The 27961-nt window shown below is 37.2% G+C and overlaps 1 protein-coding gene across 4 annotated transcripts in view; it reads right to left on the bottom strand.

Moving 5' to 3' along the window:
• Window positions 1-27961, bottom strand: part of NALCN (sodium leak channel, non-selective) — a 374466-nt gene that overhangs the window by 340031 nt on the left and 6474 nt on the right. For 2 of the 4 annotated variants that reach the window (XM_039473391.2, XM_039473390.2), the window contains exons 2-3: window positions 15546-15692; window positions 11396-11578 (exon numbers count right to left, since the gene is read on the bottom strand). In XM_039473391.2, coding sequence (XP_039329325.1) covers window positions 11396-11578; window positions 15546-15653 — 291 coding nt within the window. In that variant the 5' untranslated portion in view covers window positions 15654-15692. Of the gene's footprint in view, window positions 1-11395; window positions 11579-15545; window positions 15693-18028; window positions 23369-23388; window positions 23396-27961 lie in introns of those variants that run through there. The other 2 variants (XM_074387470.1, XM_074387469.1) reach the window with 2 other exon arrangements.

Genomic DNA, 27961 nt, shown 5'->3' with positions numbered 1-27961 from the left:
GAGATTATGAGATTATGACTTTCTGGATTAGAATAGTTTGCATAAGCAGAACGAAACACGCCATGCAAATAGGTTTACAGTTTACATATTTTGTACATTACCTTGAAATTGTAAATACAATTGAATTGGTAGGAATTAAAATTACTTTCATATTAATCATTATCAATAATCGTTAATGCACAATAAATTTATAATACTTTTAGATAGGTAGAATACAGTCGTTGAAATCTGACACTTTGAAATACAATCTTGGATTATGTTTTGTATCTGGCACATTTATCAAATTATCTTCAGAAGCCCTAGCCATAGTGGTCAAAGTTGCTTTGATTCCACTTACAAGCATGTCCGTTCAGATCCTTTAAAATTCTACTGTATTAAGGCTCAAGTTATAATATTTGCAACCTGCTTCTAAAATAGGCAAACAGAACCTAACACACATGAATGCCCAGTGGTACTCAGATATTTTAACACCTTCAATATGAAGAAAAGGTTTTAAATTGTTTGTTTCATCAACAAGAAATGGAGAGCAAAGAGTGCTTGAGATATGGGCAGAAATCAGCACTCTGGTGGCTGAGGACATGATTACTTCAAAAACTGTATGTGTCTATTTTTATAAAGGTAAACACTTGGACTGCCAATAAATTATAAGGCGTAAGAAAGTAACAACATATCATGCAAGTATTTATCCAGCAGGAAAAGGAAACGCATTTATAGGAATATATTTTGCGGTGACAAAATGATATGCACTGGTATAGTTTCATGAGCACAGGATTTATTGTCCCGAGTTTCCAGAGCCCATCTGTCACTATGTCTTAGCATTATTATATATTACTTCAACAGTGCTTAAAGGATGTGTGCTACTTTTGCTTCTGTCTATTGCCAGATGTGAAATAGACAACTGAGAATGATCTGAAGAATTCACGGTTGGCTATACATGAGGCGCTCTGCAGCAGCACAGACATATATTATCCACCTGGTTTCTTTTCCCCTCTAGGGATTTGGTGAGTGAGAATGCTTCTAGGAAGATGAATTAGGGAGGCAATTAGAAGATAGTTGCTGGGGAATGGGAATTGACTGGCAGACAACTTCAAGCTTGGCGAATATTATAAATCCTTAAAACAAATGCATTCCTTCAACAAAAATAGTTAAAGACATTCCTTGCAGGAAGAAATTTCTGCTTCAGTTTCTCTCTCTAGCTGTGCATCCAGCATGGTTCTCCAAAATGAACTACTCAAAACACAAATCAGATTGTAACTCTCAGAGTAAAATCCACCATGCATCTTTACTGACCACAGAACAAACTCAGAACTCCATGCAGGGCCTGCTATGCAGCCAGGTCTGGCTTCACAAACTCCTCTCCAGCTGCCTCCTGTGCACAGCCCATCTGCTACTTCTGACTACTCTGAGCTCAGCATGTACCACGCTGTTCCACACAGTTGTGTCTCAACATCTTCCTTTCCTCTCTCCATGAAATTCCTTACTTCTATTTCCCATCATCACCCCTGCCACAGACCACACTTATCCTTCAAAGCATCGTTTCACTTTCCTCTTTCTTCAGGACTTCTCTGATATCCCCAGGCAGACAACTTTGGTCCTTTCTTTTTTTGTGTCTGCCTCCCCCGTAGCTTTTACAGACCACTATTAAAGCCCTTTCATAAAACAATGAAAGTCCCTCTCTATGTAGATTCTCACTGTGCCAATATTTGCTATTCATATCTGCAAAAATGTCTGCCCCTGAATCACTATGAAACTAGAGCCACCATAATGAATTTGCATGTGTGCCAGTGGAGACATTAAAGTTGCCCCGTGTCCTGCCAAAGGTAGAGTGTGCAATGCAATGCAGGTATAGCTCTGTTGTTCCCCTTTTGGGCCAAATCTTCTACGAGCACTGTTTACCTACTTAGCTATTTAATGCTAGTGCATCGCTACCTTCATTTTCCCTACCTTTCCCCTGAAGGTTAGCCTTTCACGAGATCCAAAAGTTGAGTTTACCAACCTAGGCCCATTTTATCATATTTCATCAATTCTAAAACACATTCTACCCTGCTCCAACACAGTTTAACATTTCAGGACTCAGGATGCATCTTCTAATTGATTCAGCCATTACAATCTTACATCTTACAGTCAAAATATAATTCAAAGCCTTTATTATTTCTTAAATACCTGTGAATCTGTGAAGTGATGCCCTTTTTTTTTTTTTAAAATTGATGATATCAACCATTCAATAAAATATGGTGGATGGCACTTTAATGTATTTTTTAAAAATTTTGCTTAATAACAGCAAGTTCCTATGATTATTGGGCACATGCAAAACATCCATTATGGTTTGATTAGTGCAAATAATTGAGTAAGGAGTGTTTTAAGTGCTTTTAATTTTGTAGAAATATGCAGGTAGACTTACATAGGTATTAGAGGGTGATTTAGTGATATTTGGAGAAATTGGTTGGAGCTCCTTTAATACATTATTAGTTTTCCCATTTAAATTAATGAAATAGAAGTGCCTGTTTTCTGAAACTATGCCATCCAGCCTGTTTTCTGAAACTATGCTATCCAGCATGTTTTCAGAAATATATTGGATGTTGAAAACAAAGAGTGCTTGTAGGTGCTAAGTCTGTTCCACAAAGCGAACGAGGCTTTCTCTGATGACAGGGGCTCTGCTTGCTTTTGTCTGTTTCCCTTCTCCAAGGGCAGAGGTGAGCTCATTTTAAGCATCAATAAATGGTTGCTGGATGATTAAAGGAAAACTTGGAAACTGGACTTGGGTTGAAGAATATAACTCTCTTACATTACCCTTATATCTTAAATATCTCAAATATTTTCATATTCTTAAATATTTTATATTCATCTTTATACATATTTTCATATATTTGACAAATCACTAGGTCAATAAAATTAGAGGCAATGCTAGGAAATCACAGCTTCGACACTTTTGCTTTGAAAAATAAAGTTTCTGAGTTTGGTTTTTTGTGTATAATTTCATAAACTAGGTATCATTGGATAACACTGTCTTAACCATTAGGTCTGACTCTTAGGTATTCCATAACATTGCCAAAATCAGCTAGGTATAATTTTAAAGAACTTTGCATGACAGCTGGGCAAAAGTGCATGGGTTTGCTTCTATAAATATTTTATTATAAACTAATATAGTTTTATGCATGGAAAACACTTTCAAAAATACAGGTTGACATTCTCCAAATTACTGGCGTATGTGTACATCAACTCACACACACTCTTCCACCCAGAACACACAGCTAACAGGTACTGCTCACTCAATAACTAAATTTTACTATTTCTTAGAAATATTTTAGTTGTAAATCAGTGAATATTAATCATTTCATATTTGCACAACTCTGTTCCAAACAACGTGAAAACTTACTTTGAAAAGTGTAAACTGAAGATGAAAACAGAACATGTATATTCATAATGTTCCCATTTATATATGAAGTAACACAAGCTTAAATGTTAGTGAGAAAATACAGCACATGTTTGCAAATGACTCTGGGTGAAGAGACTAAATAATTGAGAGATAATTGCAGCACTACTAGCGAATGTATTTAGGTAGAAAAAGTCTGAAAAACGATAAAGTTTTTGGCAGACAGGTGCTTAACGAAAGTTTTGAAAATTTTGATAGAGTTGAAGAAAGCACAGTAACTCAAACTTGAACAACGTAAGAAAGAGTTTCTCTAAAAGGTATCATGGAGCCTCGATGTGACTGATGTGTTTTTATTATGACGTAACTTAAATACTTATAATATGCACAAATATCTCATGTAACTGTGCAAGCAAAACAAATTTACAAATGCAAAAATGCAAAGCTAATAAAATGCAAATTAGCAACACATTTAATGTGACAAAGGACATTTTGTAAAATAAAGTCTAATTAAAAGTTTGTTTTGTATATGAGAACATAATATCAAGTCCAATATATTATTCGAGCTGTGTCTGTTATGACGTGCATGTTTGAAGATTATGTAGTGCAAAAATAATAAAGCTGTGGCTTGGATTTAATATTATAAAAATGACAGTAGTTACTGATATAATTACTACCTCCTAACAATAATAGAGGCCATGATGGTAAAAATTCAGTGAGCTGGTACATTTAAATCTTGGTTCAGTATAAACAGACCTCATATTTAACTATATTTAACTAAAACGTTAGCTAACATTTAAACATAAAATACCAGTTTTACTGAGCTATGAAGCTGAGCTGACTACTTTGAGATAATGTTAACAGTGCAATATTACTAAAATCTGCATTACAGTTGTATTTGATCCAATTATTTCTGAATGAAAACCAGAAAAGCCATATTTGACTTTCATTTAAATTTCACTTCTTCAGGAATGAAAATAAGAAAATATTTTTGGTTGTAGAAAATAGCTAATCACCCAAATGTTGATGGAAATGTGAAAATACTGGAAATGGCTAATTTACAGCATTTTGAAAACAATTTGGTCCTAAATCATTTTTTTCTCTTTTAACTATTGCTTCAACTTCTATCATTTAAATTATTAACACTTCTATTCTCTCACTGCTCTGTTCACTTGGAATGAATATATAATTTATGTACTAAGTATGCCTCTGCGCTTTTTATCATTAGATTGTGACAATTAGCAGGGTGCCTACTATCATTTTAGCGATATGAAATCTAAATCTTAATTTATTTCATAACTTAAGAAATAACAGTTTTTTCTAGGAAAATGTCACTCATTTGTTTCATTCAAATGGAACCTTAAAGAAGTCAACACATGGCAATTTCAACCACATAATGCCTCAGCTCAGATCTTTCAATGCAAAGGTTGGCATGGCCCAGATAACCAATACACACAAGTGAGAGGGCCATTCACAGCCCTCTCGTGAATCACAGAACTTGAGCTAGGGCTGGGGGAACATCCACAGAGTACAGTTACAGCTGCATAAAAGAGAAGTTAGCAGTCTCCCAAGACCAACTTTCTCCCAAGATGACCTCCTGAGACAGGTCCCAGTTTTCTGAGCCAATGCTTATGTAAACCTAGTGCTCATAAAAACTGGCCTAGCCACACTGTGGAAGATACAAACAATTTTGGAAGTCTGTTCATTGAAGCCATGGAGGATGCCCACTCCTTCCATAAACCAGTAGAATTCCATAACCCCCAAATCACTAATAAATATGTGTGGAATGCTGAGTGGATATCTCAGAAGGTGAACCTTTAAAAAAAGGGCAAAATTTGTAGAAGTGTAAACTGGCAGGTGAATGTAAAACAAAAACAAACAACTACCAATGTCCCCAAGGAACTGCAGAATGATCAGAGGCAATGGAACATTCGAAACTCTGAAGCACACCCAACAGAAGCGCTTTCCAGACCACAGCCCTGGGTTTAGAATAGAAATTGGGTAGGGCAGGCACCCTGGGGCCAGTGGGTAAGAAATATTAGTCCAAGAGGAAGCAGAGTTCAGAATGGGATGGTCGGTACACAAAAATCTCCGTGTGTACCCATCAGGATAACAGCAGTGGCGGGACCCCTCGTACTGACAATATGTGGAGGCTGCTCTACTCAGTGTGCAGGAGAAACTCCCACTTTATGTGAACAAGGAAAACAACCAAACAAAGGGTCCATGATCAAGCCCTTGTAAAAATGTTATAGATTAAGATGAATAAAATAATACATAGATCGGGTATGGCAGCTCACACCTGTAATTCCCAGCACTTTGGGAGGCTGAGGTGGGTAGATCACCTGAGGTCAGGAGTTTGAGACCAGCCTGGCTAACTTGGTAAAAACCTCTTCTCTACTAAAAATACAAAAATTAGCCAGGTGTGGTGGTGGGCGTCTGTAGTTCCAGCTACTTGGGAGGCTGAGGCAGGAGAATCGCTTGAACTTGGGAGGTGGAGGTTGCAATGAGCCAAGATTGCACCATTGCACTCCAGTCTGGCGACAGAGAGAGGCTCTGCCTCAAAAAGTAATAAAATAACAATAAAATAAAATGATACATAAATGTATAAATAGAAAATAAACCCTCAAGGCAGATGAGACTATAATAGAATACGACAACATGACCAAAAGATATTTAAACAAATAGAAGCCCCAAAGTATCAAAAAACTAGAAATAAGAAAGCACAGAAATGAAATCTAAATGATAGAAGGCTGAAAGGGAAAAAAAACCTGTTTGGGAAGTGATAAAAAAAGCATTTGAGAAAGAGGAGTCTCAAGTACAGGGGACACAGGACTGAAGGGACAGCATGGGGGGAGGTGAAGCAAGGGAAATAGAATGTAGAAAAGATAAAAGCAGAAGGAAACACATGAAAACGAAGGAAATGAAAGACCAAAACATAGATCCTGGTGCAATTAGAATACACAAGGAATCCTGAGAAACAATGAAATAAAATAAATATCACATGATGAGCCTGGCAAAATAGGTCCATAACTGTCAACAAAAGACAACATATATTCTGGTTTTTTTCCTTGTAAATTTGTTTAAGTTCTTTGTAGATTCTGGATATTAGCCCTTTGTCAGATGGGTAGATTGCAAATTTTTTCCCATTCTGTTGGTTGCCACTTAATCCTAATGATGTTTCTTTTGCTGTGCAAAAGCTCTTAAATTTAATCAGATCCCATTGGTCTATTTTGGCCTTTGTTGCCATTGCTTTTGGTGTTTTGGTCATGAAGTCCTTGCCTATGCCTATGTCCTGAATGGTATTGCCTAGGTTTTCTTCTAGGGTTTTTATGGTGTTAGGTCTTATGTTTAACTCTTGAATACATCTGGAGTTAATTTTTGTATAAGTTGTAAGCAAGGGGTCCAGTTTTGGCTTTCTGCACATGGCAAACAATCCCATTAAAAAGTGTGCAAAGGATATGAACAGACGCTTTTCAAAAGAGGACATTTATGCAGCCAGCAAGCATATGATAAAATGCTCATCATCACTAGTCATTAGAGAAATGCAAATCAAAACCACATTGAGATACCATCTCACACCAGTTAGAATGGCGATCATTAAAAAATCTGGAGACAACAGATGCCGGAGAGGATGTGGAGAAATGGGAACACTTTTACACTGCTGGTGGGAGTGTAAATTAGTTCAACCATTGTGAAAGACAGTGATTCTAGATTCCCTCAAGGATCTAGAAATAGAAATAATACCATTTGACCCAGCAATCCCATTAGTGAGTATACACCCAGGGGATTATAAATCATTCTATTATAAAGACACATGCACACGTATGTTCATTGTGGCACTGTTTACAATAGCAAAGACCTGGAACCAACCCAAATGCCCATCAATGATAGACTGGATAAAGAAAATGTGGCACATATACACCATGGAATACTATGCAGCCATAAAAATGGATGAGATCATGTCCTTTGCAGGGACATGGATGAATCTGGAAACCATCATTCTCAGCAAACTGCATGTTCTCACTCATAAGTGGGTGTTGAACAATGAGAACACATACACATGAACACAGGGAGGGGAACATCACACACTGGAGCATGTTGCGGGGTGGGAGGTTAGGGGAGGGATAGTGGGGGAAGTGGGGATTGGGGAGGGATAACATTAGGAGAAATACATAATGCAGATGACGGGGGTATTGATTCAGCAAACCACCATGGCATGTGTCTACCTATGTAACAGTCCTGCATGATTCGCACGTGTACCCCAGAACTTAAAGTGAGCTACTGACTTTAACAATAAAGGAGAGGTCTCTTTCCGTATTCAGGAGAAAAGATCAAGTCACTTAGAAGGAACAAGCATTCTCAGCAGCAACATTTTATGCTGCTGGTTAACATTACCCTTCTGGTTGCCATTTTACCACAAGGCAAGGAAGCAGCAGATTTAAGACTCTCAAGAAATGAAAATGTGAGACAAACGCCTTCAAAAGGTTAGAAACAGACCAATGAAGTAAACCAAATAAAGCAAAGAAAGAAACTAGTAAATATAAAAGCAAAAATTAAATGTTAAATTAAGCTGATTCTTTTTCAAAAAAATATTAACGAGATGAGTAAACCAATTAGCTAACCTAAAACAAAATGGAACAAAACAAAACAAACAAAAAGGCTACTAGCCAACTTAACAACAATAAAAATCTAATAGAAATAACAAAAAAATACAAAATTAGGAGAAAATATTAATAAAACAGAGGAAATAAAAGCTATTTACACAAATCTATGTTACCAAATAATGAGGCAAAATAGGGGATAATTTGCCGAGAAAATATACGATACCAAATAAACCCCAATAGACAAATGAAGTCCGAAACAGACAATTTTGATAGAGCACTGTGATTCACACCTGTAATCCCAGCACTTTGGGAGGTCGAGGTGGAAGGATTGCTAGAGCCCAGGAGTTGGAGACCAGCCTGGGCAACATAGCAAGACCCTCTTTCTAAAAAAAGTTTTAAAAATCAGTCACACATGGTGGCACACATCCATGGTCCCAGCTACATGGGAGAATGAGGTAGGAGGATCTCCTGAGTCCAAGAGTTGGATGTTGTAGTGAGCTATGATCACACTACTGCACTCCAGTCAGGGTGACACAGCAAGATCTTGTCTCTACTAAAAAATGAACACATTAAAAAAACTAAATATAAAACAGACAGTTTTTATAGAAGAAATAGGAAATACCGCAAAGGAAGCCCCACAAAAAAGCAAAGGACCAGATGGTTTCACAGGGGATTGATACCAAACTTTTAAAGTGAAAACAATTCTAACAGTGCTCAGACTATTTTACAGCATGCATACATGCCTGCTGCCCCTACACACGAAAAATCTGCTATCAAAACCTAACAAAGATTAGACAAAATTTAAAACAAGGAAAATAATAACATATAATAAAACAGCACATTAAAATCTATGTTGACTCAGCTGGGTTTTTTTCTTTATAGGAATGTAAGGATAACTCAATATTTAAAAATCTCTTCTATTACAAGCACTAAGGAAAAAATAGTAATTTGACAAATCAAAAATAATCATTTGACAAATTAAAAACTAGTCATGATACAACTCTCAAAATTTAAAATTAATATTTATTCATTTAATTTCATAATGTATACATACTTCAAACCTCAACTTCTCAAACTAGTTAATGAAGAAACACTAGAGATGTTCTAGGTAAACGAAAAACCAAGTAAAAATGTTCACTGCCTCTAGTATTTAAAATTTTACCAGCAATATTAGTCAATCCATTTATTTTACTTTAAGTTAGTAAAAGCAATTTAGGGCATAAAAATTAGAAAGGAAAAGACAAATCTTTCTTTATTTGCATATGATATGATGACATGGAAGCATCAAAAGAATTAGCAGGGAAACTATTATGACTAATACAAGAATCTAGTATATTTAGTAAAGTGGCAGTATATAATATTAATGTATAGAGACCAACAGCCTTCATTTAAAAGAACAAGTTAGAATATATAATAGAAGTTAAGACCTCATACAGATAACAAAATGATTAAATAAAATACTGAAGCATAAATATTACCAAGAATGTGCAAAATCTATATGAAGAAACCTATAAAACACTCATGTATAACACAAAATGCAGAAAAAGAAAAGGTTGTCCATGATTTGGGTAAGGATTTTATATGTAACAAATAACCACATACAAAGCCAGTGACAATGGCAAACTGGGAAAAATAATTGCAACTTATATCACAAAGAGCTGATACTTCTAACACACACAGAATGGCCAAAATTTGAATGAATGACTTAAAAACGGCTCTTGATACATAAAATCCCATTTAACCTCACTCTCAATAGGGAAATGCAAATGAAAACTACAGTGGATGACCGTTTCCCACCTTCAGACTGGCAAATATCCAGAAGTCTGACATGTTTTGTGGTGACCATGTGGGAAAGAAGCACCTGTGTGCATTGCTGGTCAAAATACAAAGCAGTTCAGAGGATATGGAGCACACAGAAGCTAGTGAAGGGCACCATCTGGACGCAATCAGTCAAATCTCCTGTGTAGGATCTTCCACAAGACAAAAGATGCATGTCTCCCAATGGATCAATGACATAGAAAAATTTTTTGCAGGATGTGAAAAGCTGAAACTTAGTGGACTTACAGAGATTTAAAGGGGACTTAAGAAAGATAATAATCAAATATACTATGTAAACCTTTTCTGAGTCTTGATTTGAAGAAACCAACTGTAAAAAAAAATTTGTGACAATTCAGGAAATATGAACATGGATTGAGGGTATTAGCCTAAATTAAGGAATTATTGTTAAGTTTTATTACAAATATTTTATCATATATAAAATACCATTATATTTGATAATGGCATGGTGGTTATATAAAAAAAATTTTATCAGTCACCAATACAAAAGGAGTTATTTCTGAAATGACTTGGTGTCTCAGATTTGCCTTGAAATTAAACAGAATTAGCTAAATACTGATAATTGCTGATGTTTAGTTACAGGGATTCACTTTACAACTGTAATACAGTTGAGGTAAATTTTTTAAAGTCCACAATAAAAAGTTAAACATAAACCCAGTAATGCATTGACTGTGATCTCTGTCTTTCAAGAATGGCACACAATAAATTATTATAAAAGGGAAGCAATGAAATTGACCAATAATTATGTGTTATAAATTATCTCAGTAGAGTCTCAAAATCCTTGCACAAAATAAAACACTTTCCCACCAAAATTAGCTAACTTGAGATGCTGATATAACCAGTAAATGAAATGACTGGGATCTGAGTCGTCTGTCATTTGCCAAACCCTAAAATCTGCACTGCTATTACTGTTTCCCAAATAGTACAATTTAAAATACTCTAGGGACAGTGTCATCTACATATTTTTAACCTATGTAAACATTAGTGCTACAGAAGGAAGAGCTATCCAGTGAAAGACATTTTCTTTTCCCTTTTAAAAATTTCATATTTATTTTGTTTCCACTGGGCACTAATTTCACACGACACATTATTTTCCTTTCCATCCCAGAAATTGTTTCCATCTCATGTCGTTTCTTTTGTCCTTTTGTAGCTTCAAAACACCTCAAGTAAATGACATCTGCCGTGATATTATCATGCTCTAAGTCTATCATGTGACTCTGATTCTGCACTCCATAAGTCCACAAATATTAACAAACGTTTCTATGGGCCAGACCCTGTGCCAGGCCATGGGCTCAGGCCTACGTGGCATGAATAACCATACTCTGGACTTCACATAATTATTAGTCGAACCATCTTGTTTCCTCCCAGATAGTTCAAGACTTTGTGCCTTATATTTAGCTTTTAAAACAGTCTCATGTAACAATTTCTCCCAATCTCCAGAGTTATGGCTTTTTAAAAATGACTTCAATATGAATAAGATAAAATGATGTTTAGTTTTACTGAAATGAACATGAAAATATGATTAAATGGATTAAGGTTTTCGATGCTTTTAGGTTCTTAATTTAAATGACATGGAAATGCTCACCTTGACAATGCCCCGGATGTGCATTTTTGCTATCATCTCTGCCGTGTAGAGAAACATCAATAATGTATCCAAGGTGAAGGTCACGTACTGAAGTGGAGGATAGTGCTCGAAGGTCACTGGCGTGTTCATACAAACAGAAATGACGCTGATGATAGCACAGATGCGCAGCAAAGAGTGAACCCACTGCAACGATGGTCCAGAGTTATTACATGGCACCATAACTGATATCTCAAACTTGTATTATGAAACATATAAAGAGGAAAACATAATAGTGAGGTTAAAATTGTTCACTAATGTGGAGGTGAAGAAGAAAACTAACATCTAAGAGCATATAATGTTCTAAAAGTATTTTCACATTTTCATAATATTTACCTGGCAGTTATATCATTTAATTCTCAAAGAATCTATTTTCCACATAAACACACTAAGACAGAAAGGTGGAGTCATTTCTGTGGTCATGCGTTATAAAGAGCCAAAATCTAGATGGAACCTGATCAGCCTCCCCCAAACATCTGATAACTTCCTGGGCATCAGACCACAATATAGGAAGATTCTAGTTCAATTAAAATGTGTGTTTGTAATTTAGCCACATATGAACTTGATGTGCTATTACTTTTATTCATTTTTTTTACTATAAGTACCTAGAATCAGAGGCCATACCATATTTACTGTAACTTCCCTAATATCTAGCACAAAGGGACTATCGTAGTAGATCATAAATGATTTTTAAATGAATTGATATATAACACATCCCATATTTAGAATTTCCTTTCTATTTGCATCTTATATATAATTTCTTTATATAAAATATAAAGAAATTTTAAAAAAAATCTAGTCTCTTTCTATATTTAAAAAATAATAGACTTTTTTCTTTATTTTGGAGAATATATTTTATACAAATTTAGACCAGACGTCTTTCAGAGTTCCACAAAATGACTTTCTATGCAATCCTGGAGGCAAGTCTGCTGTCTGAAGGTTTTCTTTAACCCCAAAATAAGAAGAAAGAATTAAAGATAAGTATGTGTGTGTTCACATGAATAGATATACAACATATACAATCACTCATACTCAATATTTTATTATGAAAACTAATATCTTTAGGTGGCTTATAAAGAAAAAAAGAAAACTAATATCTAAGAAAAAAAAATACTTAACTGTGTCTCCAGGCTAAACCCACACAATTACTATTACCAGTTAATCAATTAGCACACAATTCTTAAACATAATCCAAATACGTTTTTTATTGACTATCTTAGACATATATGAAATCATAATTCTTTAATATTATACTATCTGAAGAAAATGTTTAGTTTTATAGTAGATGGATTCTGAAGCTATGTATACTAGCAAGCCCTCAAGATGAAACATAGAAAAGACTGTCAGAACTTTCAGGAGAGTCAGACACTTGTAGCTGATGAGTGGGTTATAATATTTATCTGTCAGTTATAATATTTACATGAAGTTATAATGCTGCTAATTCTATACCATATAAGCCACTGATGATTCAATTGACTTTAAGTGTTGATATATTTTTCATGCAATTTGGAAGCACTTCAATAAACATCAGTGTGTGAATTTAGACCCATCTGGACTTTCAGCATAAAGAATCTAATTACACAAAAGAGCTTCCAAATATAGGTTCTTCAACAACAAACCTGTTTTGAGTTTGAAGACAGAATTTTAATTAGGTATTAATAATTTTAGCAAGTGCCTCCAAGGCTATGTCTTGGATACTACCTTCTTCATAAGTTCTTAGAAAACTCTTTAATAAGGTGGACGCTAGGAAAAAGATCAGGGAGCTTCATTCTCTATTTTATTCAATTCTCTAAGTGTGAATGAAGGCCTACTATGTGTCAGAATGCTGGGCGTGGAGAACAAAATATGGAAGCAACACACTTCTGGCTCCTATTTTTCAGTCCAAGAAGTAAAACATCCATGAATGTATTTTATATATATATATATATATATATGTACACATACATGTAAATACATGTAGTCTGGAGGGCAGATCAGAGAAAGACAGACTGGGAAGAACAGCAAAGAGTCCATGCAGATTCTGCATGTAACATATTTAGGGGAAAGACAAGCTCTGTAAGAGGCAAGAACGTGTTATATAACACTATCAAACATGTTATAGATAAGACATAATATACATATATTTATGAATATACCGTCTCATGTATATAACATATATACATATTGCATATACATATACATGTTAAATGCATGTATATATGCATATATAAATATACGTACATATAATACGTATGTCTATGTACATGTAACATGTATATATGTTATACATATATAACATTTATATATGTAATGTGCATATGTTAATACATATACATATGTGTGAGTATAATGGGTATATATGTGATATACATATAACATGTTATATGCTTATAGGTATGTACATATAACATGTATATATACATAAGGCAATATATCCATAAATATATGTATATTATATAAATATACACATAATCTACAAAGTATATAATATAAATATACACATAATATATGACATATGTACAATATAAACTGATTTAAAGATAACATATTTATATACAAATATAAAACAATCTAAGTGGAAAGAGAAGAGAGGTTCATTCTGTCTGTGGCAGAAATAAGCCTTTCAGAGGAGGACACCAGGGGTGACATCTCAGCCAGTCCTAATGGATGAGGAGAATTTGACTCATCAGAGGAGCTGGGAAAGGGTCACTGGGGCCAGGCAGCAGTGCAAGCAAAGGAAAGCATTGTGAATAAGCCAGAGATCCTGGAGGAGTGAGAGCCTGCTGCTGGGGCTGGAGTGGACAGTGTGCTAACACAGGAAAGGAGCAGTTGCTGGACAGGCTGGGTCTGGAAAGAAAAGAACCAGGAATGTCATACTAACATATTTTAATTTGCAGTGAAGGTAATAGGATGGTTCCATGATTATAAAGCAGAAGGGTCATGTGAGTAAAAATAGAAATATGGAAAGAAGGTTGGGTGCGGTGGCTCTGCCTGTAATCCCAACATTTTGGGAGGGCAAGGCAGGCAGACCACAAGGTCAGGAGTTCAAGGCCAGGCTGGCCAACATAGTGAAACCCTGTTTCTACTAAAAATACAAAAATTAGCTGGGTGTGGTGGCACACACCTCTAGTCCCAGGAGGCTGAGGCAGGAGAATCGCTTGAACTCACGAGGCAGAGGTTGCAGTGAGTAACCTTGAAGTGAGCAACCTTGCCATTGCACTCCAGCCTGGGTGACAGAGTGAGATACTGTTGAAAGAAAGAAGGAAAGAAAGAAAGGAAGAAAGGAAGGAAAGAAGGAAGGAAGGAAAAAGGGAAGGAAAAAGGAAATATAGAAAGAAATGTAAGCAGGTTGGGGAAGTAATCTGGAAGGCGGATTAGAGAAAACAGACTGAGAAGGACAGCAAAGAGTCCAAGCAAATCCTGCGTGCATCATGGTTAAGGGAAAGACAAGCACTGCAACAGGCAACAGGTCATTTCCTTTTGTTTCTTCAGCATCAACCATGAGATGAGGAGGAAATTCATCCTGCTTGGTTTTGCAGAGCTGACATTCCATGCATGCCTGTCCGGCTTAGCTCTGGTTGCTGTGCTCTCTGGCGTACAGTGGTACCTGGCCAAGCAGTTCTTCCTCTCAAATCCTCATCAACTTAATTAGACAGTGAAGGTGGCAAAGTTCTTCAGAGATACCATCCATTGTCTCATTGACCTTTTGCTCAAAATTTGCAAATCAGAAGGAGATCTTTAATTCCAAACATGTGCCTCTTGTCTCAGGGATTCAGGCGTGTTGATAACAAGTAAAGGAAGTTCATTAAGAACAGGTTGCTCATTTTGGACTCCAGCTTTGGATGAGCCTGGGAAGTGGCATCATCACTACACCACATGACTCTGAGGACAGGGTGCACAGTGTGGGAAGGGGAAGTGAGGGGATTGGACCACTCAGAGCATCTTCCTATGTGAGTAACACACAGCAGCATCTCCCTATTTCACTGGATTGTTCTCTACGCCCAGACTCTGAAACTCATTCATACTCTACAGCAGCTCAGACATTTTGAAGCCAAAGGTACAGGATATTTGAATTTGCCAATCAAATTTCTATTACATTCACATGTGCTTCTCCATACTCGAAGAAGAAACTTACTGGTTTGTTAATCCAGAGGATGTCAGCGTTGTCTGACAGAGATTCATCAGGACCAAAGTCAGTGACTGGCTGGGCTTCCACCCTGGAGCTCTGCTTCCTTTTGAGCATGCTGAGGTTAGCTTTGGTGAGCAAGCACAAAACCACAGTCTGGGAAAAGGAAAAACGGTATTTGTCATTGAAACCGTCTTTGCCCACATCAAAAAAATTGAGTTCCCCACATATATCTGTGTATTTGTAAGGCATACATGTATTCTACTCCATAGTGTATAATAAACACATGAAAATAGAATCTTTAAAAGGATGAGATAAAATTAACACCAATAGAAGCCTGACTTTTCCCCCAGTACAATAGATTATTTTATGTACTTCATAAGCAGTTTAGAGACTAGTGAGCTAGAATAGCTAGAGTAAAATAGTTTTACTTCTTAGGACAGACATATTATTAGGAAAATCTTTTTAGATATATGCTCATATACCTAAAGCTGACTCCACATAGAGGTGCTCTGTGCTGGAATACTGCTGACTAATCCAGACGAAATGCACAGATCTGCCCCATTATTTTCCCCAGTGTTAAATTAATATGACATTCACAGATATCTCTTACTTCCAACGACAGTCCCAAGTTGATATTTCAATCTCGTCCTCCCCAGAGAAGAGGAAGGCCAGAAAGAATAGGGGAATAACTGCCTGTAAGTGGAGACTTTTTTCTTTTACAAATGCAGTGGTTATCTAAATTCTTCCAGCTACTCTGAAGTAAATTATTCATCAAGTTACATTGAGGTGAGAGATGAGATGCCTGCTTACTGCTTACATTTCCACAATTCTGAAACATCTACATTTTGTGACAGATGTCACCTCCCCATGGCCATTGATACTGCCTTACACAAGTCAGCAGTCACTTGAGGGGGCCTATTATATGTCAGCCCTCAGGACACAAACAGCAAATAAGTGCGATACAATGTGAGAAGAGTTGTTATAAAGGCAGGTGGTACCTGATGACCCCTGAGTCCATTGTGAGACTGCCCATTTGATTAGCACCTGGATTGAATCTTAAAAGGAGGCAAGAAACTAATGACTATGGATATATACTATGTTTGGAACAATTAGCAAGGACTTTTTTTTAATCTTTACAACAGCCCTAACAAAAAAAAAAATTAATCTCATCTTCTTACACATGCATGAGTAAAGTCAGCCTCAAGGCAGTTAATAACTTGACCAAGGCCATCCAAGCAAACTTGAAATTTAAAATAAGCTCTATTTGACTACAAAGCATAAGGGGTTTAGACTTGACTATGCTGAAGCTGAGGACTATTAGGAGAATTTTTCAAGGCAGGTAACAGAAGAAAAGAGCACTTCAGGCACTGCACAGCTGTGCCGAGTCAGGAAAATGTAGCACTGCAGTTTCAACACCAGACTGGTTCACTAGCCCTCCTACCTGGTGCTCCATGGATCTAGAGAAAGAAATTTAATCAAGGACAATGGGTGCCACTTAGTCCTCACCAGATTGCAAGAAAAATAAGAACATGTTTGCAGTGTGTGTGTGTGTGTGTGTGTGTGTGTGTGTGTGTGTGTGCAGTTGCAGTTTTTACTACGAAAGAGAATAAAACACAGAAACTCAGAACACAGCAGCTCAGAATCTGATTGCCTGTATTCAGTGCCTACCTCCATCACTATGTGCTCCTTTATCCACCTGGGCAGGTACCTCTGCCTAACCCTCCTGATATGGTTTGGCTGTGTCCCCACCCAAATCCAATCTTAAATCATAATCCCCACAATCCCCAGGTGTGGAGGGAGGGATTGGATTACAGGGGCGGTTTCCCCCATGCTTTTCTCATGATAGTGAATGAGTTCTCACAAGATCTGATGGTTTTACAAGTGTTTGACAGTTCTTCCTTCACACACTCTTCCTCTCTCCTCTCTGCTGCCACCTTGTGAAGGTGTCTGCTTCCCCTTCCACCATGATTGTAATCTTCCCAAGGCCTCCCCAGCAAAGCAAAATGGAGTCAATTGAACCTCTTTCCTTTATAAATTACCCAGTCTCACATATTTCTTTATAGAAGTGTGAAAACAGACTAAGATACCTCCTATTCCCAGAAGAAAACAAGCTAACTGCATATAAGACATGCTAAGTATTTTCAGGCTGTTATTGCCCTGAATATTGAGTTTGAATATTGGCTTTGCAGTAGGCTGTACTAATTAATCTATTTTATATAACTGGAATTTGGGACTCTTTGATATCCCATGTAAATATATACAGAATATTTAAAGTATTTTTTTCTCTGATTTACTGGTAGTAGGGAAGGAAATCTGGTGGCCTCAGTTTGAAATGCCTCTTCAATGTCTCCTATCTATCCAAAGACTGGGTATCTTTGGACTTTTAGAAATCCTTCAAGATGACACAGTACAAAGTAGCAAGGAAAAAAGTGATTTCACCATGTAGTTCAAAGATCATGTAAGGATTTTTATAGATCTGTCCACAATACCTCTTCCGCTGAGCAGTGGAGAAAGGGACATATAAATTCCAAGCAGTTTTATTATCAATATGTCATCTAAAACAAAACAGATTTTTGATTATGGATTTGTTTATCTAGAAAACTACATGTCCAGAATTATCGTTTTTTAAAAATTCTCACTTTGGTCATAGCTGACCAAAACAGTGCGATTGTAACTGAAAGACATTAGGTGAATCTCACTCACATTCACCTTCACTTTACCTGCTCCCAGGAACAGTGCCCAATAAATGATCTAAGCTCCAAAGATACCTGGCTAATCTACACATACATTAACAACTCAACAAGTAGCTCCTGGATCACTAGAAATTTTACTGATTTAATATTATTAAATATTATATAAAGCATTGAAGTAGTAAGATAAATGTAAGTTACAAACACATGAGGAATTCAAAATTAATTTGAAATGGTTGGTTGTAATAATTTTCCTTTACAAACAGAAATACTGTTTTATGCCTTCATTCATGTTGAATCAATATAACTGCACATAACAGACCTATTATTCCTTTGATAAAAGCCAGTGGGGATATTTAAGTATCCTAGGTAAGCTAATTATTTTGATAGGAAATTGCTTCTGTGTATCTTAGCCTTATCACTATTATGTTTTTATAAGCCAATATCTCTCTTTTCTGTTTACCGAAGTGTCCTTCATAAGACAGTACACAAAGTTTGACAAACATGGCTTTCAACAGGTTTTCCACATTTGTTAAAAGTAGTTGGCATTTAAATAGTTGAGTATCAGGAGAGAGGCTGCACTGTTACAATGTGTCCATTGATAAATCTTTTACTCAGAAACAGCTTATGGCAACTCAGGAAATATTCATTGCTCTTTTAAATGGTTAAGATCCAGTTTTTGTATTCTGTGATAGCAATTTTATTTCTATTGGCATATCTTTCCCTAGTTCATTCCAACCCCCTCTTCACCATATTAAAATTAAAATATGCCATTTTCTTTCACTGCAACATGCTCGTAACATGATGGGTCATTTCTTTCTCCTGCAGCTCTCTTGGGTTCAGTATCAAAGTTTTTGGAATCTTCTTCTGTCTTCCAGATTATGATTCACAGCATGACCTTCTTTCCTGTCCTCTCTGCTTAACCCCTTAAGTGATCACCTGTTCTTACAGTTTTCATAACCATCTCTAATTTAGGGAGCTATCGGTGCTGCTTCCCCTGAAGAGGTAGGAAGATGGTGCCAACACCATTATGAAGGAAGATTCAGCCTGAGAGAGTGACGTGAGCCAGGCGTCCTTCTGCTTTTCTCCTTCTTCTCATGTTCCGGACCCTGCTGCTCTGAACTCTTCAGGTTCCCCATGTGCAGTGGGAAAGCCCAGCAGGTTCTCCTTGCACGCACTCTCAGCAGTGGATTCTTCTCTTGCTCTTTCATTCTATGTATGCACAATGGCCTTTTTCACCTATCCCCATTTCCAGACTCTATTCTAGGTAGGACATGGACCCCCAGGTCTGGGTTGCCTTTCAAAATGTTCCCTCTTTTATACTAAAAAATCAGCTTCCAAACACACTGTAGGTCTCTTTTGCAGCCCAGAAAACCTCGAGGTATCTTCTTGTTTCTCATGCACTCACTCCTTCATTCATTTATTCATTCATTCATAGAGCAAATATTAGGTAGCCACTGTGGCATCAGGCACTGCGGTATGTGCTGGGTATACAGCACTGAACACAAAGGCATTCCTGAAGCTTACCAACTACCTACTTTATTTAACCTTATGTTTCTAGGACCCTGAGTCTCTAGAAACATAAGGTTAAATAAATCACTTTTACCTGCACTTCCTTTCACACTCATACCACATGCTGCACTCATATTGGCTAAACATATCATAGTCACCATTCTGCAACCATTGCTCAACTAATTCAAATCCTTTATCCCAGCCATGTCCTCTTTGTTATTCAATGCCAATCTGACATCAGTCTTTCCTAATTCCCTAGCTTAACTCATGAAGACTTTTCATCTATGTGTGTGATTTGTTATAATGGGAAGACAATATTTGGGAATAACGATGTGAGGAAAGAAACATATAACTTGTATAAAATCAAAGCATCTATTTTATTCTAAAAAGTCACAAAGAAGACAGAAGTCACTGACTTATTTTGAATCATTAGGTGTTATTAAGGTGGTCAATATGTCAATACCAACAACTACACTTCTGATAACTTATGTACATAGGCTGTGAGGTCTTTAGGAGTGCAAGTGAAATTGTTTATCTACCGCCCTATTCAAGACATAGGCACACACATACGTACTTAATGGTGGGCTTTTATCTCATTGCTTAGTATCCCTGGCATAGTGTGAGAAGAAAATTAAGAAAAGAAAATGTTCAGTAAGATCTCTGGGACTCTTCACCTCAAACTCTTGAGTTTCATGTTTTTGGGAAATCAACCATCATCACTAGCAGAAATTTCTCATCACATTACGTTTGCATAATTGTATTGGTTTTTTAACTATCCTGCCCATTATGTTAAGTAATGTGGATTTAGCATTGAGCAAAACGTGCTTGTTATTTCCCCTTCGTGTTCCTGACATGGAAGACAACATGGTGTATTTAAAGGCAGAGGAGCTGATTATAATTAAAGACAGCCTCTTGTGTGGTGCACTTTCTCTTCAACCTCCATCTAGTGGTTTTCTCATTCCTTCAGTATCTTACTGCTAGCTCCATACTACCTCCCTAGGCAAGGAATATTGAACAATGGATTCCCAACATGTTTCTGTGCTGTCGGGCATAATAAGATCCACACAAAAATCCAGGAGAGCTGACTGGTGTTTTCTTAGACCTCAAATACTTAAACTCTAAATTAAGCTAGAAGAACTTTTATCAACTTTTCATTAACAAAAGCAATACAGGTTTTTTGAAGAAAAATTAGAAAAACTATAAAAACAAAATAAGAAAGAAAAACGAAAGCCACCAGGAATTCAACTTCTAGAGGCTCAACCATTTTTGCAAAGAATTTGTTGAGCACATACATTGTGTCTGCCACTGAATGAGGGACTGCAGATGAAGTAGTAATCAGTTATGGTCTCTCTTGGAATTTTCTTTAGCTAGGGTGCTTACTCTCCAAGAGGATATGAATTGTATCTCTTTTAGGACTTTCTTTTCCATATGTATTTTTCCATGTATACATTTATTTAAAAATGGCTGCTCATACATGGTTTTGTAACCAGGTTTTAAAAATCTAGCCATATTCTGTGAACATCTTCTTCCGTCAGTAAATATGCATGTATAGAAAATCCTAACTATATGTAAACACCACCTTCAGACATCTTCTTGCCCCATAGCTCATTTACATGTGTAAATGTGCAAGGCCTCACAAGGCGAACAGATAGATATAAGGACAGCTTTCCAGATTTGTTTCCCAATGTTGAATGTGTATCTGAGTAAGGCATTACCCCATATTTTGAAGACCAATGTATTTGATGTTACCATTTTTTTTAAAATGTCGGCATATTATTAATTCTTATTTCAAATGTTTTTTATTTATTCCTCTTTTTAGTTCCAATAGCCACAGAACTCAAAACAACAAACCACTAAAATCTACATTTGAACAAGAGATTCCTGCCTTTTCCCTGTTTACACACTTACATCTTCGGTTTGACTTCAGCACACCATAACGAAAACTTGAAGACAAAAGTGGGTTCTTATTCTTGATGCCGGAACAGTAAGATGTCCTTATTTCTGTAAAGTTAGATTGTCCATTTTGTTTGCCAAGTTTCCTCTCAGACAGAAGACATGTCCATTCAGAACAAATGAGTATAAATTTCACGCCAAAGTGTCAATTAGGAAAAAAAAAATCCCATATTTTTGTCTTATTGTCTGTTATCCAACATCCATCCACCTGCCTCATGTTTCACCATCCCTGCTCACCCCACCAGCCCCAACTCCCAGGGCACATTAGAGCCTTATAACTTCTGATACCTGCACCTCCCTCTGCCCAGTTGAGTGTCCTCTCTGTGCATCCTGAGTTTCTGAACTTCCCCTCTTTCTCTGAGCCCAGATCATCTGTGTCCTGCCCTCTCACACTCTTCCTCTCCCTCCATGAGGTCACATCTCATGGCCTCTACAGCCTCTTACATTCACAGAGCACTTTTCAGACCAGAATCCAGTAACTCCGCTGTCTCCCATTTAGGGGTTGCTCAATGACTGATGGGATTTCAATCATCACAATCATTTAAGGCAAAGTGTTAAAAACAGAATTTGATGTAAAACTGAATGTTATCTCCCACTCAGAATGCTTTGTCCAAAGGAAAATAACCTTCAGTAGCTCACACACACATGCACACACACATACACCCTGTGAAAAAGTACTTCGGGATACATGGGTGCTTCCATGGTAAAATAGCGAGCTTGTTGGTTGATTTCAACTCAAATTACGTTTACTGTCATGCAAAAACAGAGTCCTTCTAACAAAAATGTTAGTTGAGGGCTTATTAGGTGCCAGGCTATGTTTAAGAATATCGTAAATTTTGAGGTCAGGTTTGGTGGCTTATACCTGTAATTTTAGGATTTAGAAAAGTTGATGCGGGTGGATCGCTCGAGTCCAGGAGTTCAAGACCAGCCTGGACAACATGGAGAAAACCCGTCTCTACAAAAAATACAAAAAATTAGCTGGGAGTAGTGGCATGCACCTGTAGTCCCAGCCAGTCAGGAGTCTGAGGTGGGAAGATCACTTAAGCCTGGGAAGTTGAGGCTGCAGTGAGCCAAGATCATACTACTGTACTCCAACCTGCGTGACAGAGTGAGATCCTGTCTCAAAAAACAAACAAACAAACAAACAAACAAAAAAAACACACAAAACAAAGAATATGAATTATCTCATTCAATTTTCATAAGAACCATTTTACAGATGAGGAAACTTAGGCATAGAGACAAGACAAGACAATGTGCCTTACAGAATTATTGAATCAAAAATTAAGTCTATTACGGAATGGACAGAAAAAAAGAAAATGACTTTTTCAATATATTTAAATCATATAGCCTGGTGATTACAAACTCTTGGCATCAATTATTGTTTGTGCAAATAGTACAGACATTTTTCATCTCCTGAAATTGAGTCTATTTTTATTATCTGACTCACTTTATGGTTTTTCTCACCACATGCTTCTAAAAATCTCATTTTAATTTTTTTGGCAGAAAATCATCAAACCTCTCATTAAATGTATCTAAATGGCCCTTTCAGATTTCTGAAGGTATTATCCATTTATCATTTCTTTTTCCTTGAGGGTGAATCCTAGAAATATTCTATTAAACCTTCATTATTTCTTCTCTAAATTTGGTAAATAATGAGAAAAACATATTTACCAACTCTCATTTGAGAATCTCACCTCATGTAGTGAAGAGACAGATTCCTCCACTTCCTAAAGTGACAGATTTCTTCACTTCCTAGAGTTAGTTTTAGTCTCGAAATTTCTTGACTGAATATGCTAAGAATGTGAAAACTAAAAAAAAAAAGATTCCACCCATGATACATGACTAAAAGAATGTATGTAATTTTTTTCTGCAGAGATTGTGTGAAAGCAATTAAAAGGTATTTATTGAGAAAGGCTTTCTATCATACCCCAAATCCAAAGCCCAGAACACAAATGTTATAATTTTGTTTTGTAGTGTTTCTCTGTTCTTTCAGGAAGGAAAATGGAGAATAAATAGAAATTATCTATGGAAAGTGTATCAAGAGGTGACTGTTTATTCAATAAAAAGAACATCTACTCTATAAGTTTCCAATCATCATGTGTTGGAATATCCTGAAAGGTAGTGAGCTCCTTTATGAATACTCTCAGAGGGAATGACTACACATTTCTGAGTTTGCAGAAAAGATTTCTGCTCTGTCTGGGACTTGACTTTGCAATAGATGATGACCAAAGTGACTTCCAATGATAAAAGTGATTAGTACTCTTGACACTGTTCTAATTTTTATACATTGATCATTTCTTAGGGTAGAATGAAGGCCCATGAAGACTGTGCATAATTATAGAATAGAAGCAAGCTTAGACATTATGTATTCATTTTTTAACTTGAAAGATGAGAACAAACAGGGTTGAAAGCTTACTCTGTGCCAGGCACTGTTCTAAACATTTAGCACCTCTGTGAAGTAGTTTTTAGTATTATCTTCACTATACAGATTAAAAATTGGAGGCAACATTCTCAGACCCACATGAAATGGAAGCAAGTTTAGAATCCAAGCAGTCTGTTTGTTGGGAGAACAGAGGTAGAGGGAGGGAGGGAGAGAAATTAAGAATTTGACTTCTACTTTTTAACCTTAAGAATGTCTGTACATTTCACAAACATGAACTTTTGTACCTGTTCACAAAGATGATGTGTTTTATTCATAATTTCTTTAAAACAAGTTAAAAAAATTCAGTTTAAACAAGTTACAGCTAATGTTTGCCGAGGGTTTCTTGTGTGTGAGGCTAATTCTTATCTATTTCTTACCATGCCCCAATGAAGCAAGTGTCTCTCTGTTATTCTGATTTTACAGGTGAAGCTGAGCTTGGAGAAGATAAGTGCCTTGCCTCAGGTCACAGGGATAGGCTATGATAAATCTCGAGGGAGCCAGGTCTTTCTGACTTCACCCCAGGAGTACTTCGCTGTCTATGTCTTCTTTTAGTCTGACCTTTCCAAGGCTTTGTAAGTAGAACAGTCTTCTTTCCCAGAGAACAGAGACAGGAGTCTCCAAGTTCCTGCCTCTTCCATGTCTAAGTAGTAAAACCAAATTAGAGAGAGCTGCTACTAGACTTGCAATGTCAGTCCTTCCTGGCCAGCACAAGTGAGCCTCTCCTCTGGATATCCTTAGCTGGTGAACTTCATTGGGCTGGATGCATCTTTTCCTGTAATCTGGCCTCTGCTCAGCTCTGTATTTTCTCTTTTTTTTTTTTTTTTTTGAGACGGAGTTTCGCTCTTGTTACCCAGGCTGGAGTGCAATGGCGCGATATCGGCTCACCGCAACCTCCGCCTCCTGGGTTCAGGCAATTCTCCTGCCTCAGCCTCCTGAGTAGCTGGGATTACAGGCACGCGCCACCATGCCCAGCTAATTTTTTGTATTTTTAGTAGAGACGGGGTTTCACCATGTTGACCAGGTTGGTCTCGATCTCTCGACCTTGTGATCCACCCGCCTCGGCCTCCCAAAGTGCTGGGATTACAGGCTTGAGCCACCGCGCCCGGCTATTTTCTCTCTTAAACTTAATCTGGAGTCCTGCGTCTCCCCCAGCAACACAGCAGAGAACGTTAGCAGGAGAACTAAGATATCATTAAAAATCTCACCCCCTGGACATCACAGCAGCAATGTGTGTCTCCACAACAGAATGGCGCCCCCCCGCCACCGCCCCGGCCCATGCGGGCAGAGGATTCCTGTGGCTGATTTTCAGTCTAATTTTGTACAAAAGTCAAGGTCCTAATTTAGCTGCCTGGTTTTCTCTCTTCTTTCTCTTTTTCTTTCTTCCTCTCTTTTTCTCTCTCCTCCAAATGCCATCTGCCACTTTTCTTTCGGAGTACTCACTCATCTATGTCTTGGCTCTCATTAAATCATGATGTAGCTCTGCAAAAACCAGAATCTTACATGCATGGTCCAGTCCCAGCAGACTTCAAGGTCTACCCAAGGTGATGACCACACAGGGGAAGCCAAGTGTTTCAAAGAAACAGCTCCAAAAACACGCTCTTTCTTCTGTTTTCCTTTTGTCAATGCACTGATTAGAAATAGAAAATGGTTCCCCAGTTTTTCTGTGTCTATTTCCTAAATCCCAAAGTAAAGCAGCATGTTATTTTTTCCTGGCTCTTTCTAGAAATACTCCAAAACTGTCATTGCTTTTCCAAGGATTCTGTTTTGTTTCATTTTTAAATCGTGAAAATTGAATTTTCTTTGACCTTTAAAAGCTATTGGGTTTCCTAAAGGGATTCTGTACACACCACAATGCCCCAATATCCTTTTGTCATTGCACCTTACACGCCCAAACTGAAACTGTCACTGCACCTACATGCCCAAACTAAAACGGTCCAGCAGTATGAGAGGAAACTACGTTGTATTTTTGTCACCTCCATTGTGGTATTTTTTATTTTGTTTCATTGTAGTAGGAGCATTTAACACGAGAACTGTTTTAACAGATTTTTAAATTCACAATAAAATGTTGTCAACTACAAGCACAATGTCATCACACAGATCTCTAGAACTCACTCGTCTTGTATAACTGAAACTTTCTACTCAATAATTAACAACTCCCCGTTTTCCCTCCTCCCAGCCCCTGGCTACCACCATCCTACTCTGTGCTAAGTGTCCCTCCTACTCTCTATTAATTATCCAGTGTTGGATGTTTTATTTTGATGACCTGCTACTGTCATTTGTATATTATGGAAAATCAGAAAGGGGTTATTTATTTTGATTGTAGTTGCTTAATCTTATAATATGAATCTCCAAAGGTTGGATTAAGAAGGTGGATGGTTTAAAACAGTGGTTTCGAAACTTGCTACTGTATTTAAATATTACATAAAATCAAAGGGAGATTCTGTTTTTGTGGTTGTTTTATTTTGCAATATAAATCCACAACATTTGCTCAAAAGGGGATGGTTTAAAATAGTAATTCCTAAAGACTGCTTAACATATGAGTTATCAAGAAAGATTTAGAAATATTCCCAACACTGTAAACTGAATGGTTCTGTCTTCCTCAAGTTGTATGTTGAAGCTCTTGCCTCTGATATATTTGGAGGTGAGGCCTTTGGGAGGTCATGAGGTCATGAGGGTGGAGCCCCATGAACGGGATTAGTGAATGTACAAGAACAGAGGAGGTAGTTAAATTGTCTGTGGATCAGGAAGACAGCCCTCACCAGGAATCAGCCAGCGCCTTGACCTTGGACTTCTTAGTCTCCAGACTGTAAGAAACCAATATCTAGGGTTTAAGTCACCTGATCTGTGCTATTTGTTATAGCAGCCGAAGCTAACTAAGACACTCAAGCTGAGGCCTCCTTCACTTTGGACATACCAAATCAGAGTCTTTAAGGGTGGAAAATAGGATATTGTATTTTTTTTAAAAAACATGTTTAAGGTGATTCCTGCACACCTCTCTCATCACTGTTCCCAAACTAAGGAGGCATCACTGGCCTAGATGCCCAGAAGAGAACTTAACACTTAGAGAGTTCACATTGCATAGTCAGAGCTCTTTGTGTGGAAAAGAATAAGAGAGTCCAACTGTAAGCAACATAGGCAAACTGTTAGTCTGAGACAAAAATTTATAGTTATAATTGTATGTATATACAGTATATTCTCCTTTTTCCTCAGAGATCTTCAGAATTTACTTAAAAAATAACTAACTGGAATATGCATTGTATACAGGAATTAAATTTTTGTTTTATAAAAGGATCATTAAAATCTTTGTTTTTGTTTTTGAGACAGAGGCTCACTCTTGTCACGCAGGCTGGAGTGCTGTGGCGCGATCTCAGCTCGCTGCAACCTCCACCTCCCGGTTTCAAGTGACTCTCCTGCCTCAGCCTCCCGAGTAGCTGGGATTACAGGCACCCACCACCATGCCCAGCTGATTTTTGTACTTTTAGTAGAGACCGGGTTTCGCCATGTTGGCCAGGCTGGTCTCAAACTCCTGACCTCAAGTGATCTGCCCACCTCAGCCTCCCAAACAACTGGGATTATAGGTGTGAGCCACCATGGCCAGCGAGATACTAGATTTTTTGTTGGGGTTTTTGTTACGATTTTCTAGTCTAGACTATACCTTTATATTGCTGTTCAATGTCTTCAAAGAAAGGAACCAAAATGAGTTTTGCCTGTGGAACTAATCTCAGATGAATTTCAAAATAATAAAAAGAGAACAGTTAGAAAAGAGAAGAAAGCAAAGGATGTACTCTTATACCATTAACTGAAAGATAAAGCAGTAACAATTTCTTTTAACTAGACATAACAGA

Source organism: Saimiri boliviensis, chromosome 16, assembly GCF_048565385.1.
Source record: "Saimiri boliviensis isolate mSaiBol1 chromosome 16, mSaiBol1.pri, whole genome shotgun sequence".
NCBI lineage: Eukaryota > Metazoa > Chordata > Mammalia > Primates > Cebidae > Saimiri > Saimiri boliviensis.
Note: the sequence above shows the minus strand (reverse complement) of the source record. Positions and strands in the feature narration are given on the sequence as shown.